Here is a 17,383-nt window from a genome sequence, read left to right on the forward strand (position 1 = left end):
GGAAAATTCTCTGAGGTTTCTATAGGAAGTGCTTCAATCCACCTCGCCAGTAGCCAGTGAGACTGAAAAAACAAAACAAAACAAAACAAAACAAAACAAAAAAAACACTCATGTCCTACCTGGCTGGTCTGGGGAGGAACCCAGGGGATGCTTCCCTGGTAAGCATTTTCAGAAGCCACCGGGCTATCCAGCCTCATCCCCAGAGACCCTCCAAAGTTTACACAAGTGTATGAAGAGCAGAGTGAAGTATGCTTACAGGCATTGTTTAGTGGGATCAAAGCTGGTAAGAACCAAGAGTAACCCGAGATAAATGCAGCTGCACTAGCCAGAGAACTAGTGATCAATAGTGCGGAAGAATCAGATCTAGGCACTATACATGGGAAAGTTACCAAGGTGTATCATTGAGCAAGCTTGCAATCACAACGGCAAGCTGCAAAATGCTTACGGATGTGCAGGGAATTCCAGACTCTGCACAAAAGTGGCAGACCCAAGGAAGAGGCGGGACAGGCCCAGCACTCACACTCACCTTCCTCGCTGCTTCCAGCCTTCTTCTCAGGAAGTACACTTCAAAAGCTATTGTGAATTGAGACTTCCCTGCCAATCTCACAGCTGTGGCTCTCCTTCCTAGAGCCTTTATGAGCCAACTGTCCAGTTGAAGTGTTTTCCAGCCAGAGAGTTTCAGAATTTGGCTTTGAAGTGCTCATTCCCAAAGCATATGTGAGAACTCTGTGGATGGGTATGCCTGGACTAGCTTTATCCTGTGGGTTCCAGACGGAGGTGGGTTAATCAGACCCTATAGCTCTTCTAATTAAGCCAGCCTGGGTCTGAAGGCCACAGGAAAACATCTGTCCTCTGCTGGACTCTGCCCCTCTGGCCTTGAAGCATCCTGTTTGTCTCCTAGATCATGCACCGAGTTGCCCAGGTTTTTCCTCATCCTGTTAGCTGACTTCCTACCATTCAGTGTGCGCCCCAGGAGCCCAGTCAGCCCTCCCGGTGGTTGGGCTAGATCTCACTGGGTCAGACATTTGGATGTTTGTGCTGTCCAGAGCTGAGAGCTGGATCACTGATGTCTGAACAAGTCTCTTCCCTTAAGTCCAGTGAGGTTTTGCTTTTCCGGAGACCCTGTAATGCACAAGGATCTGAATCATACAGAGGATAATCAGGCAAGGACAGAAAACAGCATAGTAAGATAGTTAGGAATTGATAGATTTAAAAATGTTTATTTTCATTTGAATACATAATTTAAGCATGTAAGTTTATGCAATTTAATTTTTGGGTAATAATTGTGTTTAATAACCAGCTTGTAAAATTCCTAGAAATTAACCACTAGCCCTTAGGAGCCAGTGCCAGAGCCGCTTGAGGTCCTACTGCCTGCTTACCACCTACTGAGTTCAAAAGTCCATTTCTTTGCAGTTTAGTTTTTATACTTGAGCTATGATGTGTCTATTGTTTCTGGCTGAACAGTGTCTGAAGCTTCCCTTCTCATTACGAGATCTCCATCTGGTGTAGTGAGGATTCCCTCCCAGGATGGCAGCTCACAATAAAAGACACTTTCTTTATAGTAGAGGATCCAGGCTCTGCTGAGCAGACACGCTCACCCAAGCCCATCGTGGTAGGCAACAGCTATATTCTGGGTCCAGAAAAATGCAATGGTGACCAATGTCAGAGAAGGTGGCAGAGTTGCGTGGTTTATAGTGGCACTCCTTATTCTTACTGATCTGTAGAGGAATTTTAATTCAGATTATAGCTGCTCTAGCAAGAGATCACATCCAAAGACCTTCTAGGTCTTGATGAGCTGGCTGGAATACAGATATATCTTTAATCCAGGACGCAGAGGCAAGCAGATCTCTAAATTCAAGGCCAGCATGGTATGAAGCAAGTTTCAGGTAAAGAAGAGCTTAGGTCCAGGTGTGGTGGTACACGCTTTTAATCCCAAGTAATGAAGGTAAAGTTAGTTTGTAAAAGGGAGCACCCATGTTTGAAGGTGATGTCTAACTGAGTGGCAGAAAAGGTGACAAATCAGAGAAGATTTGACGGAATAGGATACGTCCAACTCTCACAAGAAGAGAGAGGAGAGGGAAGCTACTTAAGGGACAATGACAGAGAGAGAGGAGGCAGCTTTACTGGGTAGTAATAGAGAAAGAGAGAGAACTCAGGTAAAGACCAAATGAGCCAGAGAATGAGAAGGATCCAGAAGATTATAGCAGATTGCTGGAGTTACTTGGAGGCCAAGCAAAGCAATTCAGGAGCTGAGAAAGAAACCAGACTAAAGAAGTCAGCTGGGAGAGAAGTTTGAGCCAGAACAGGAGTTGAACCAGCCAGCTATGAGCTCAGAAAGAACAAAGAAGGGTGAGTTTATTAAGCAGTAAGTCTCAGAGCCTGAAAACATTCTAGGCCTAGGTTAGATTATAGGGAGGTTGGAAGCTTCTAGGACTAGGTCTAGGCCAGCAGACAGAGGCAATAGGCCTCCCAGACAACAATTGAAGCGGGAGAATAAAAATTCCTTTTAAACTCTGCTTCCCAGAGTCCTGCTGCCCAGGCAGTATTCTAAGCCCCATTTAAAAGATAAACATAACTTTTAGAGTGGTTTCAGATTTATATAATGATTGCAAAGATAGAACAAAAGTGTCCACTTCTGTCACATCCAGTTCCCCTGCTGTTGACATCTGACTACAGTATACATGTCACAGCTAATAACCAATTTAGATACTCTGTTAATCTGAGCCATCTCTGCTCTGGGATAGTTTCTCAGACTTCTCTTTTCAATGACCTTGGCAACGCTGGGAGTCCTGTTCTGCTATCTTGTAGAAGATGCTTTCGTGTATACAGTGTCTGTCTCTTTTCCTGCCTCCGCCTTTTACTCAAACTCTACCCAGCGCTGCATGCAGAAATGTTGGTCATCTGAGAAACATGCTATCCAATACGGCAACACAGGGCACTTGATCTGCTTCCTTGGGCTTTCTCAGCAGCTCAGATACCAACAGTCCTGTCACATGGCCAGGAAATTAATGCAAGATATAAGGCAGATGTATTGCTACAATTCCAGAATGACACTGACTACCCATTAGCCCACCAAGTACCAGTCAGCATTTGTGCCAAATGAAACAAACAAACAAAACATGATTAATGAACTTGAGCCTACTTGTGGTGGTTTGAATAAAAATGACCAAGGGAGTGGCACTATTCGGAGGTGTGGCCTTGTTGGAGGAAGTGTGTCACTGGGGTGGGCATTGAGGTCTCAGAATCTCAAGCCAGGCCCAGTGGCTTACTCTCTTTTCCTACTGCCTGCTGACCTGGGCTGTAGATGTAGAACTCTGGGCTCCTTCTCCAGCATCATGTGTGTCTGCACACTGCCATACTTGCATTGAGGATAATGGACTAAACCTCTGAACCTGTAAGCCAGCCCTAATTAAATGTTTTCCTTATTAAGAGTAGCCATGATCATGGTGTCTCTTCGCAGCAATAGAAACCCTAACAAAGATACTACACCAGAAAAGTCAAGGAAGTCTGCTGTTTCCTTTGCTCAAGTGAGCAGTTGGTCAGCTCTCATCAGTGCTGATTCTCTTTGACTTGAGTCAGCTGGCTCAAGCTGTGGCCCAATAAAAAACCCTTGCCTGTGTACGCTTGCTGCTTGACTGTGTGGCTAGGCCCCATTTCTACTATTTCTATGCCATGGACTCCTGGTGCCTGTTATCAGTGTTAGAAACAAAGATTTGGCTGCTGAGCTTGCTCATTGTTACTGGGAGTCATTGCTTCTGGGCCCTTCTTAGCTGACAGGCAGAGAAGCATGGATACCAGTCCAGATGTACATTCACACATGTGTGAATCTATAGTTGTTTGTAGAGCAACGCAGTTACATCTGTATCAAGAGGAATGTAAGTTCTTATTGAACCCTCTCTGTTGACTGTCTTTTCCTGTCAGTGAGCCAGTGTTTGGTTTGGGGGAAGCTTGACTCATCTTTTGTTGTTTGTTGTTTGTGTGTTAGTTAGTATTTTGGAATTCATCACCTAAACCAGGGTAGTGAAAACATACACAGGATTTCCATCTCCCACAAAGCTTGCTCTTCACACCGAATTTCAGCTTCTTTTCTTGGATACACGCTCTCCAGACTGCTGTGAACCTTTGGATGATTTCCAGTGTGTTGACAATATTGATTCTGACAATGTTTGTCTGTGTTCTAGTTGCTTCAACAGAAGAAGGAAGTTTTGGAAGTCCTTATTTTGCAGACACCATTTTAAGTTAATTGTGAGGAAAAGAAGCGAGAGAACATGCTTTTTTTTTTTTTTTTTTTTTTTTTTTTTCAAGACAGGGTTTCTTCATGTAGCATTGAATGTCCTGAAATTAGCTCTGTGAGTCAGACTGGCCTTGAATTCACAGAGATCTGACTGCCTCTACCTACTGAATGTTGGGGTTAAAGGTGTGTCCCACAATCACTCATTGAGGGAACACTCTTTTAAAAAAGAGATTTATGGGCCCAACAGTGGTAACGCACACCTTTGACCACAACACTCGGAAGGCAGAGGCAGGAAGTTTTAACTAATTAATGAATTAATTAATCAGTCCATTCATTCGTGTATTTATTTAATGTGTGTGTGTCCACAGTGGTCAGGGGCGGGTAGCAGATCTCCGGGAGCTGTAGTTCCAGGCCTCCAGATGTGAGTGCTGATGGAACCTGGGCCCTCTGAGAGAGTGGTGAGCACTTGTCACCACCGGGCTATCGCTCCAGCATCATGTTCTTTTAACAAGTCTCTTTTTTGTTTCAGTTGGTACAAGTCTACTTTTTTTTTTTTTTTTTTTTTTTTTTTTTTTTTTTGCTTGTAATAAAAAACTTCTGATCGAGAAACTCTTGAAGAGTTTCTTTTTCAATGTTTTGTTAGGAGAATTATCTCGACTTTTAAAAAAATTTGTGTGTGTGTGTGTGTGTGTGCGTGCCTGTACATGTATGTGGAAGTCAGGAGGGCATCAGATAGCCTTTCCTATCACTCTCTGCTTCTTTCTTTTGAGGTGGGATCTCCTCCTGAATCTGAAGCTTGTGCTTTTTGTTGTTACAAAAGGCTCGCCACCAGCCAGCCCCAGAAATCCCTGGGGATGTCTCCACCCTCCCTCAGTTCTGGGGTTACAGGCATTAGAGAACTACTCTCAGGGGGTTATATGGGTGCTGGGATCCAAATTATAGTTTTCATGACTTGGGATTTTCCAGCTCACTGTAGGTGGTATGACCCCTGAGTAGGTGGTCCTAGGTTTATAAATAAGCAAGTGCCCTAGACCGCCTTTGCCTTCTTATGGCAAACTGAGCAAGTCATAGGCCCAAGCCAGGAAGCAGCACACTTCCATGGCTTTTGCTTCAGCTCCTGCCTCCAGGTTCCTGCTCTAGTTTCTGTGGGTGATGGACAACAAGCTGTAAGATGAAATAAACCCTTCCCTCCCCAAGATGCTTCTGCTTACGGTGTTTGTCACAGCAATAGAAAGCAACCAGGACATCTGTCATCTATCATGTACGTGTCTTTTATCTTATGCCCACTTAGCTATCATTTATCATCCATCACCTATTACTTTTTACTATTTATAGTTTTATTTATAGCTTACCTCAAATACATGGTTAAAATGAGATAATTAGAGGCTGAGAACTCATAGCCCAGTGGTAGGGTATTAGCCTATCATGTGCAAGACCCTGGGTTTAATCCCTGATACTGCCAAAAAATGAGGTTATATTTTCAGTCTCCGCCAAGAAAGTAAGCAACTGAAACAGCTCATGATCTCAGTGGACTAGATCTCCTTTGCTCCATGGACACTGGGTGGAAGAGGCCTTATGTTTTACTGATAGGAAGTATTGGAACAAGCAAGGTGGGCTTTAGTTATCGTTTCTGTATCTAGTCACTGAGTGTCCTTTTTCTCTGTGCTCAATCTCTACACTTCAGAGAGAGCACAGGTATCCAGGCATGGCTGCATGCCACAGCAACCTGGATGACAGAGCATAGATTCAGGACAGCACCTGGTGAACTGTGAGTGCCCCAGCATATTAGCTGTTTTTGCTAGAGGTGAAAGAAAATCAGGGAGGCCTTAAAGATGGAGGCAGAATGCAAGCAAGGCGTGGCTGAAGCATCGGAGAAACAGAAGCAGGCATGACTGGAGACCGGGTGGGGCATCTGCAGCTCAGGCCACTTCCTTATGAAGGGAATCACTGCTACTCTATGAGGACATGGTCAACAGGGTCAGTTTAGATAAGCTTCCAGTGGAGAGTGAAGCCTGGGTGTTGAAGTGATCCACTGGGGAGAGTGGGCTATGCGTGGGGAGGTGCGAATCTCTACGGAAAAGGCACGCGGCAGGAAGAATGGTGCTGAGTATCTGTGTCATCGCGGTGAGCACTGTTAGAGATAAATTAAATAATGACGACTAGGCATACAACAGATCTTATATGAAAGAGGTTTATTAGATGGAGATGAAGAGAGAGAGAAAGAAGGGAGAGCAGAACACGATGGGGGGGGGAAGTGGGAGGAGGAGCCCTAATAGAGAAAGGGGAGAGGGCAAGAGGGAACAAGAGGCAAGAGACCAAGAGAGGGAGGGACCATACGGCAGGCTGGTCCCTTTAAGGGGGAAGGTAACCATGCATTCCAGGTGTGACCACCTGGCCAGCACACATGATGACATCATAGGTTGCTAGGCAACCCAGGAGCAGGTTTCTAAATACTAACAACCAGCACGAGTCCATTTGAAAGACTGCACTTTTCTCTGAATCTTGGCTGCAGCAAGACTTGGAGGTCTTGTTGGCTTTATACTTTTACCATTCCTCTGGTAGCCCATGGACATTCATATTCTTCTGTTGCATAGATGGCTCATTTAACTGATTATTTCAAATCTCCATCTATTACTCTTTTCCTTCCCATCTTGTTTATTATGAAGTTGGAGAAAAATAGAATTAAGATAAGGAAAGAATATATGAGTTAGCTCATTATGAGTTAATAAAAAAAGAATTCAGGTAACCCACAGCAGACTGCTTAATGCAGGTCTCTCTCTCTCTCTCTCTGTATGTGTATGTGTGTTTTGAGATGATGTCTCATCATGTAGCTCTGGCTGTCCTGGGACTCTATGTAGACTAGGCTGAGACAGAACAAACATTTCTTCTATAGATCACCCAGTGCCAGGCATTGTAGAGTATTAGTGTTGGGCACCATTCATTTAACTGAGGCTCAGATCAACAGCTGATTCTCTGTAGTGCTGGAACCAGACAGTCCTTGGGATAGAGGTGCAAGAGCCCCCAGTGTGGTGCTCTGTTCCACCATGCAGAGCTTCCTGCCTGAATCAGGGCTCTCTGACAGGTGGATGGGAAACTCAAGCCCTGAGGGCAAGGGGGCTTTGGGCGTGGGGTGAGTGGGGGGAGACAAGGACTCTGATTTCACTTGAAAGCTGCACCCTCCCCGCTTTTGACAGCCATAGTCTAACAGCCTACCTAGACAAGGTCTGGAAAGCTGCAGGTAGTGGCCTGTGGAGACTGCTATAGCAACCAGAACTGACAGAAACGTTGTCACCTCATCCCTAATTAGTCTTATTTCTCTGAAAATCTTCTGTAAGGCAAAATAGACCATTTTTCGGACAAAGCAGCAACCTACAGAATGGGAAAGTGGACACATGCCCCCATCCCTAAACCAGAGGCTATCTACTATTGATAGCCACTTGCAAATGAAAATTTAGTTTCCTCCAATGCAGTCTCACTGGGTGAACAAACTACCTTTTTGTTTTCTTTTTTAAAATTATTATCATTTATTACAATTTATTCAATTTGTATCCTGGCTGTGGCTCCCTCACTTGTCTCCTCCCCATCCCACCCTCCCTCCCTCTTTTCCTCCTATGCCTCTCCCCTAGTCCACTGATAGGGGAGGTCCTCCTCCCCTTCTATTTGACCCTAGTCTATCAGGTCTCATCAGGACTGGCTGCATTGTCTTCCTTTGTAGCCTGGCAAGGCTGCATCCCCCCTAGGTGGAGGTGATCAGAGAGCCTGCCATGAATTTTATGCAGAGGAAGTCCCTGCTTTTCTTACTAGGGACCACACTTAGATACTGAGTCTATGGGCTACATCTGAGCCAGGGTTTTAGATGCTCTCCATGCATTGTCCTAGGTTGGGGTATCATTCCCTTCGGGGCCTGCAGTGCTCAGTTTTTTTGTTTTTGTTTTTGTTTTCTTTTTTGGCTCTGTTGGAGCTCCTGTCCCCTTCAGGTCTTTCTATCCCCCCTTCTTTCATAAGATTCCTTGCACTCTGCCCAAAATTTGGCTATGAGTCTCAGCATCTGCTTCGATACCTTGGTCAATAGAGTCTTTCAGAGGCCCTCTCTGGTAGGCTCCTGTCCTGTTCCCTGTTTTCTCCCTCTTCTAATGTCCGTCCCATTTGCCTTTCTGAATGAGGATTGAGCATCTTATCCAGAGTCCTCCTTCTTGCTTAGCTTCTTTAGGTGTACAGATTTTAGTATGTTTATCCTACAATATATGTCTAATATCCACTTATAAGTAAGTATATACCATGTGTGTCTTTCTGCTTCTGAGTTACCTCACTCAAGATGATCTTTTCTAGTTCCCACCATTTGCCTGCAAATTTCATTATTTTCTTGCTTTTAATAGCTGAGTAATATTCCACTGGGTAAATGTACCACAATTTCTGTATCCATGTCTCCGTTGAGGGACAGCTAGGTAGGAAACAAAGTACTCTTAAGGGTAGGCTGCATGCTCAGAAGATGACCAACAGAACGAAAATGAACTCAACACGTCTTTGGAGGTCTCATAATGTGGCAGAACTTTAAACAAATTTATCTTATTTTTATTATATCATATATATATTTTATCTCCCTTTTATGATATGGTATTCTGCATATATATATATGCTTCCAGTTTAATGTTTTTATGGGATTCCTAAGTGTATGAACAAGTGGGTCTCTGTTTCTTGTGCCTTTTTTTGGGCTTCTTTTTCTTTTTGTCTTGAACAATTTTGATGTGATAATTTTTGTCTTATTATATTTTATTATTATTACTTAGAGGTCAGTTTGTTGTCTTTTTAAAAAAACTTTATTTTTAATTATTTAACTTTCTTTTATGTGCATTGGTGTGAAAGTGTCAAATCCTTTGGAACTGGAGTTACAGACAGTTGTGAGCAGCCATGTGGGTGCTGGAAATTGAACCCAGGTCATTTGGAAGAGCAGCCAGTGCTCTTAACCACTGAGCCATCTCTCCAGCCTGTTTATTTTCTTTTCCTCCCTTGCTTTTCTTTCTTTCTTTCTTTCTTTCTTTCTTTCTTTTTTTTTTTTTTTTGAGACAGGGTTTCTCTGTGTAACCACGTTGGTTGTCCTGGATCTCTCTTTGTAGACCAGACTGGTATGAAACCCACTGATCCACCTGCCTCTCTCTACCTCCTGAATGCTGGGATCAAAGGCATGTGCCACCACACCCTGCTGTGAGTGTGTTTTCTAATGAAAGAGAATGGATCTGAATGAGAGGGAATGTGAGGAGGAACAGGGAGGAGTAGAGGGAGGGGACACCATAATCAAGATATATGTGTGAGGGAAAAGTTTTTTTTAATAAAAGGAAAAAAAGAAATTGCTTTGTTAAATATTTAGAAGATACATTCTGTGCTTTATGAATAATGTATATGGTACGAAGAGTAACAATACAACAGAGTAGTAAAAACCCAATGCCAGTTTAAAATATGCAGCATTACCATGAAATCTTTGTAACCATAAAAACCCATCACAGTCTGCTCTGACCCCCATTTCCGAGTTTATCATTCCCTTATTTTCTTCTGGTTCTATTGCACATTTGCCTAATCAAATGATATATTCTTGTTTTGCATTGTTCTGATCTATATAAATGGAGTCATACCTATTTTCCTGTGGCTTTCTTTTGCTCAACACTTTCTTTTAGAGATGAATCTGCATTGTCACTTGTGGCCCTTTGTGATGGCTATTCTTGGTTGTCAACTTGACTATAACTGGATTGATTCAGAAATAGAGGGCACGCCTGTGATCCATATCTTGAGTCTGGAAGACACAGGCTTTTTTTGATCTGGATCTTGAGTGGGGAAGACACACACCTTTAATCCATATTGTGAGGGTGGGAAGACACATCTTTAATCTGGGCCACATTTTTCTTCTGGAAACCTACATAAGGGCAATGGAAGAAGGAAGGTTTTGTTCTTTGTCTGCTTGCTTATTACCACTGGCATTGGAGCCTACTTCTTCGGGATTCCAGCATATACAGAAGACGAGCTGAGACTCCCAAGCCTTGTGGGACTGAGCAGTTAGTAGATTTGTGAATGTTCCATTCACAGCTAGCCATTATTGGATTAGTTGGCCTGCAGCCTGTACATCATTCCAATACATTTCTCTCTCTCTCTCTATATATATATACATATATATATGTATCTGTGTGTGTGTGCATACATATCCATCCTTGAACGTATATATTCATTCCATACATTCTGTGACTCTAGAGAACACTGACTAATACACCCTTGTTCATGGATTTTTGCCCCAGCACATTATAGCTCCATGCACATGTCATTTTTCTACTCCACCGTCGGTGGGCAGCTGGGTTGTGAGAGAACTGTACTCATTCAAGAATTGCAGGTGTAGCTTCTTGTCCATCCCTCCTGGCTCACAGGGACAGGAGCTTCTCTTCATTGGTGGACAGGAGCGCAGTTGCTCACTGATTATTTCCAGCTTTACAAGCAAGGCTACATTATGTTCTGAAGACGCTGTATTGGTTCACGTGGTGCACAGGAGAATTTCTTGAATCCATACATTTTTTACAATATTCCACACTGTCAGACATTTTTATATTTTTTTCACCAGGCATGATGATTTGTATCATTTAGGTTTCAGTGTCTTCCAAGAATTAAGGAAATGGAACATCTTTTACAATAATTGCTGGTCATGCCCTTTTCACAGAAAGCTTAATATACAGTACACACTGGTAGCCAGGAGTATCATTCCCTCATTTTACATAGATTGGTTCACACCTCATCTCCCTTGCTTTACCAAAGTCCTCTCTCCGTAGGTAATACAACTTTATCCCTCTAGGTGTTAGTCTCTCGAGACTGCTTTCTACTCCCAGCCTGTGTGTGGTGGTCTGAGTGAAAATGGCCCCCACAGACTCATAGGGAGTGGCATTATTGGATTTGTAGCCTTGTTGGAGTAGGTGTGGCCTTGTTGAAAGAAGTGTGCTACTGGGGGTGAGCTTTGAGGTTTCAGAAGCTCAAGCCAGGCCCAGTGTCACTCTTCCTTCTTCCTGATCCAGCTGTGGAATTCTCAACTCCTTCTCCAACACTGTGTTTTCCTACATGTTGCCATTCTTCCCATTGTGATAATGGACTAAAACTCTGAACTGTACGCCAGCCTCAATTAAATGTTTTCCTTTATAAGAGCGGTCATGGTGTTCTCCTCACAGCAATAGAAACCCTAACTAAGACACTGTGTGTTAGAGATTCTTGCTACAGACTCTCAACACAAATCTCCCCCACACCTCTGATCACTTGCACTGCTTCTACCTGGATCCAATACATAGGCTCTGAATTATCGCAGTGAGTCTCATGTCTTGATCCTTACTTGCTGTCTAGTCTCCAAATACAGTATGGTCATATGACACCTCCCAGAGAAAAATTTAAAGCCTTTATCCAAATAGACTTATAGTTAGAAATATTATGTTTTTATAATTTTAAAAACTGACATGAACTCAGTGGCTGGCTCTTTGAGCACCTCTCCCTGATGGGGGAGCAACCTTGCCAGGCCACAGAGGAAGACAATGCAGTCAGTCCTGATAGGCTAGGGTAAGATGTAAGGAGGACCTCCCCTAACAGTGGACTGGGGGAGGGGCATGGGAAGAGAAGGGAGGGGCCGAGGGAGGGGGTTATAGCCGGGATACAAAATAAATAAATTATAATGAATAAAAAATAAAAATAAAACCTGGAAAAAAAGGAGCATATTTAGTATCTAAAAGGGCTGTCAGTATGGACAATATGGATGCTTATTCAATCCTCACTTACTTAATGAATTAAATACATTGTTTCATTTGTTTATATAAAGAATTACATTTTTAAAATTGTGTGTGTGTGTGTGTGTACAATCATGTGCCACAAGGCACATGACTGTGAACTGGTTCTCTCCTTTACCACATGATTTCTGGGGATGCAATTCAGGGCATTAGGCTTAGCAACAAATGCCTTTACCTGCTGAACCATCCACTGGCCTAATTAATCATCTTTAATTGGTGTTTATTCATTGTACATCATTATGGGTATCATAAAGGCATTTTTTATACTTTTATTATGTGTACTTCCATGCACTCTTCCTTTCTCCTTCTCTCTGACTAGTTCCCTTTTCCCCCAGATACTCTTGCTTCTATTTACATGTCATATATGTATATGCATATGTGTATATAGTATGTAGGTATCACTATAAAACCCACAGTCCACAAATGAATTAAAAACATGCCAATTATGTCTGTCTCTGACTTATTTTAGCTGAGATTAATCTTGAAGAGGAATATGGGAAAAGGGTGTTGGTTAGAGTAGCAGAAGTCACAGGATGCCTAACTCCAGCTTGCCTGGGGCTTCATTTTACTGGTTCCTGGAGTCACTAGAGACCACAGAAAAGACAAGCTCTAAAGCACAGGCCTTTTCCTAATAGTGTCATAATTTTGACTTTCCTATTGGCTAGAGCAAGTCACGCAATTAGGGCAAGAGTCAAGGGTGACTGCTTCTCACTGGAAGAGAGGAAAAGCCAGAGGGCAGAGGCATGAGCAAGGTGCCTGGCAGGACAGTGATGTCCATTTTTTAATTTGGCCATCCTGGGTTAAGTTTCAAAAGTTCCAAAGACAATGAAACAACTGAATAAAAGGGGTAAGCATCCATGAACATCTCTGTAACAGAAATGTAAAGGTTTAAATGGTTACAGTATCCAATTGGAAAGATGTGAAATACTGTATGCTTTTACTTTCTGGAATACGTGCCCAAGTGCCACGCACCTCAAAAGTGGGTGTGTTTATCCTCTTATTTGGACAGCTTAAACCTAGGGACCATCTAGATCGGTTCAGGTGTGTATTTAACCTAGCTCTCCGAATGTAGCTGTCCAGAAAAAGACACCAGGATACTAGTCTTTTCCTTGTTCTTTAGGGCTGAGACATTTAAAGACATATCAAAGGTGAACTTGTTTGAATCCAACCAGCTGTAAGTTGTCACTGGTTGATCAGCAGGCACACTGGAGCAAGCCTCAGGTACTCCAAGTGTTAGGTTCTGGAATATGTTGAAAGAATAAGCCCAGACTCGAGCAGCATACAAATAACAAGGGCGTTTATATTGCAGAAGTCCATCATGCTGGGGCCACAACCTTTACAACATGGTAGCAACCCTGAGGGGACCTTGAAGGTCCCCTTTTAAAACCAAAAAGGGAATTCCTACGGTGGCTATGTGATCTGGATTGGGATTGGCTGGTGCCCATGGAGGCTATGTGACTCTGGTCAGGATTTAGGTGCTTTTCAAACTGGTAGTTAAGCAACCTTATCTTCCCCAGGCCAGATGTCTTGGCTGTTTCTGATTGGTTACCCCTTTCAATTTTTCCTGTAACTCTTAGGCCTGTTCTGTCTAGCAAGAAAATGAAACCTGTCATGGAGTTGGTCAGGCTTATTTAGCCAGGCTCTCTTAAAAGCTCTCCTACCAAATGAACCCAGAAGGAAATTTGCAAATACTCCTTTAAGGCCAGGGTCTTGGTGGAGGAGACAGAGGCAGGCGGATCTCAGAGTTCGAGGCAGCCTGGTCTACAGAGTGAGTTCCAGGGCAGCCAGGACTACACGGAGAAATCCTGTCTTGAAAACCAAACCAACCAACCAAATACTCCTTTAACTTTCAATTTTAAAACAAAAGTCCATTTGCAGGACTGGGGTCCCCAGAGGCTATCTCTGTCCTCTAAGAAGGGCAGCGGCCCTTATCTCCACAGAGAGGCGGGAACTCGGGCTTGTGCCCATAGTGTTATCCTGCAACTGCTTTCCGTCTTTGTACTCGATTGGGAGAGAAAATTTCTGCAAGTAGACCTAGCTCGCCTCTACCCAGGTCTTCGGGCTGGGCGAGCCTAATGCTGGGCTCAGATTCCAAGAGCAAGGGAGGAGCAAGGTCAATGAACCTGCGGGTCAGCCAAGAGCTTCAGCTAGAAAGGCCCGGGTGCACCTGCGCCTGGATCTCATCTCGTCTCCGAATCCCGCCCCCACCAGGGGTTCCGACCTTTCCCCGGCCTGGAGCCGCCTTTATTCCCAGCCCTGGGCAAATGGATCCGAACACTTCAGACCCAGCTCCTCCACGCTTCAGAGGCCCCTTTCAGTCCTGGACTCTAGAAACTCCGCCCCCACTCCTCCCGCCACTCCCTGTGGCGCCTAGCGACCCTCGCCCAGCGCCCCAGGCGCCGACGCGCGGCGCGTCTCTGACGTAGGGCGCCCTTCGAGTGACGCACAAGCCCCGCCCTAACCTCAAGCCCCGCCCATGCTGTGGCCGTTCTCCGCCTCTCGCGTCCTGAATTGCTTCTTCCCGAACTGAGGCGGCATTTTCCGAGCTCGCTGCGGTCTAGGTGGCGTTCCTGTCCGGCCACGAGAGGCTGTGCAGCCCCGGCGCCCGCGGGCAATGGTGCGGCGGAGCGCGCGGACGCGGGCGGCCCTTCGGCGGGCATGAAGGAGGATGGAAGGGCAGGACGAGGTATCGGCGCGGGAGCAGCACTTCCACAGCCAAGTGCGAGAGTCCACGGTGCGTGGCCGGGCGGTTCCCCTGGTCCTGCGCGGTGCGCTGGACCCGGGAGCCGCAGCGCAGACCTGCACGGTCCCATAGCACGGTCCCGGACCCCCCGCCCACGCCGGCCTTCCAGCGCCCCACCGGGTCTGCTGCAGACCGACTCCGACGCCCCGCGTCGCTGACGTCCTCTGTCACCTGCGACTCGGTCATCTGCTCCCCATCTCCTCACCTATGTCCCTCGCCTGTCACCCCACTACCCTCTCTATTCGTAGGTCTGTCTTCCTTGCTCCACCAGTGCCTCCTCCTCTCTGTCCCCTCTTCACCTATGTCTCCTCCCTTCACCTTCACTTCCTGTCTTCCTCCCGTTACCCCGTCACCCTTATCCCCCTCCCTGTTACATCGGTTTCCTTCTCCCAGTGAGCCCCTCCGGTCACCTCCCCTGTGCTTTCTCCTATCATCTCTGTCCACCTCCAGTCACCTGTGCCCACCTCTTGTCAACTGCGCTCCTCTCCTCTCTCTCATTACTTGCAGCCCTTCCCACCTGTGCCTCTCACCTGTCTCCCCATCACCTACACTTAACCCGTGCCTATTTCTCCTGTGCCCTTCCCACGTGTTCACGCAACTCATCTGCTCCTTTGTCACCTGCTTTACCATCTTCACTTTCTCCTTTACCCGAGTTTATCCCGCATCTCCTTCTGACTCTCAGGGAGTAGGGTGATGGGTAGATGCCTCTTTTCTTGTAGACTGGCGTGGTACCTGGGCTGAGCTAGCTGTGGCTCAGGTGTTGGCAGTGCAGACAGTGCCTGGCGTCCCAAGCTTCTAGCCCTGCAGTGGCTCTGCCCTTCCACCCACATCCCTCCCCTTCTGACCCCTACCCAGGACAGGATTAAAAACTTCCAGAGGAGGGAACACAGGTCTTTCTCCTGGGAAGGGTGAGAGCAGAAGGCAACAGTGCTGTAAAGCAGCAGCTTGGGAAGCCAGGTAGATCTTCATCCTCCTGCTTCTAGCAGGTTAGGAAGTCATCTTGGCTCACTAACGTCTCCTTTGATGAGCACCTTTCAGGATACCCTACAGTATTATAAATGGATTTGTTTGAGTCCTCATAACTCTGTAAAGTATGTCCAAGTTACATGTTTGCATCCACCTCTCTTCTAGCTCACTTTGCCAGTTAGTCACACCCTTGAGGCAAACAAATTCTGGTTCAGAGCAGTCCAGTTTGTGCAGTTGCTGATTCTGAAAATTGAGAATTGGCTTGCCAAATCTTACTGGAGGAAAAAGAAGTGCATAAATCTGAGCTAATAGAGTTTGGCACAGTACATTTGGTTTAATTTTTATTTTTATTACTTTGTTGAGTATTTCATACACTGTATTTTGAGCATATTCACCCTCCCCAACTCCTCCCAGGCTGCTCCCCACCTACTCAACTGTGTGACATTAAAACACACACACACACACACACACACACACACACACACGAATCAAATTTGTGCTGTGCTCTTGGGTGTGTGGGCATTCATTGGAGCATGGCTGACCTATCAGGTAGCACACCCTTAAAGAAAAGCGACTCTCCCTCTTTTAGCAGCTATTATTTGTCAATAAGATAGGGGTGGGACTTTATGCCTACCTTCCCTCTCCATGCTGAGGTTTTTGTCTGTGTTGAGCTTGCCCAGGTTTGTGTGTGTTGTCACAACCTCCCCCAGTTCATTTGTACAACTGCTTCCTTATGGTCATCCACTGCTTCTGGTTCTTATAGTCAATCTTTCTGCCCCGTTTTCCACAATTATTTTAAGCCTTAGGAAGAGGGGAATGATACAGAAGCCCTATTTAGGGGTGAGCATTCATTTTGTAGTTTCTTATTCTCTGCTCCTTGACCAGTTGTGGTTCTCTGTTAACTACCATCTACACAGAGCATCACTGAAGAAGGATGAACAATATAACAATACGTCATTAGAAGTTAGTTTAATATATCCATTTATCAGTACAATAGTAGCAGGTTCTCTCCTAGGACCTGTGAGCTGTCCACCCTCAGGTTCTTGTCTCTAATAACAGTGCCAGATATGGGGTTCTTTTTGTGGAGTGGACCTTAAAGCTAATCAGAAAGTAGTTGATTAGTCTCACAACATTGTGCCATTAGGAAGGAATCTATAATTGTAAGTATGCCCTAGATGCATTCTTTACAAAACATACTTAACTAATCATGATTTCAGATGCAGAAATAGAATTTTGCTACCATGCCAGAGGCCCCACCTTTCCCCCAACAGCTGTAACTTTTATCTCCTCCGAGAGTAACTGCTGCTCTGGCATCTAAGGCCATAGGTTAATTTTTGCTTTATTTAAAAAAAATACTTGTTTATCTTATTTTATATGTATGAATGTGTTGTTTGTATACCATGTATGTGTCTGATGCCCAGGGAGGCCAGAAGAGGGCAATCATCTTTAGAACTGGAGTTACAACTAGTTACAAGTTGTTATGTGGCTATTGGGAGCTGAATTTGGGTCCTCTGCCATTGAAGGGCATTGTCGGCCCAGAGAAATGGCAGGTTCACTCATCCCTCTGTGCCTGGTGCACCTGGTGGTGGACATCGGTTAGTTCCTGAAAGTTCTGTCAGGGTGGATCTGCTCTGGCACAGTCTG

The 17,383-nt window shown here is 45.0% G+C and overlaps 1 protein-coding gene across 1 annotated transcript in view; it reads left to right on the forward strand.

Moving 5' to 3' along the window:
- Positions 1-14,486: 14,486 nt before the first annotated feature.
- Lmbr1 (limb development membrane protein 1) overlaps positions 14,487-17,383 on the forward strand; it is a 130,158-nt gene continuing 127,261 nt past the window's right edge. Inside the window, exon 1 of the mRNA XM_060374160.1 lies at positions 14,487-14,764. Coding sequence (XP_060230143.1) covers positions 14,699-14,764 — 66 coding nt within the window. The 5' untranslated portion in view covers positions 14,487-14,698. The remainder of the gene's footprint in view (positions 14,765-17,383) is intronic.

The sequence above is a fragment of the Meriones unguiculatus genome, chromosome 21, assembly GCF_030254825.1.
Source record: "Meriones unguiculatus strain TT.TT164.6M chromosome 21, Bangor_MerUng_6.1, whole genome shotgun sequence".
Lineage (NCBI taxonomy): Eukaryota > Metazoa > Chordata > Mammalia > Rodentia > Muridae > Meriones > Meriones unguiculatus.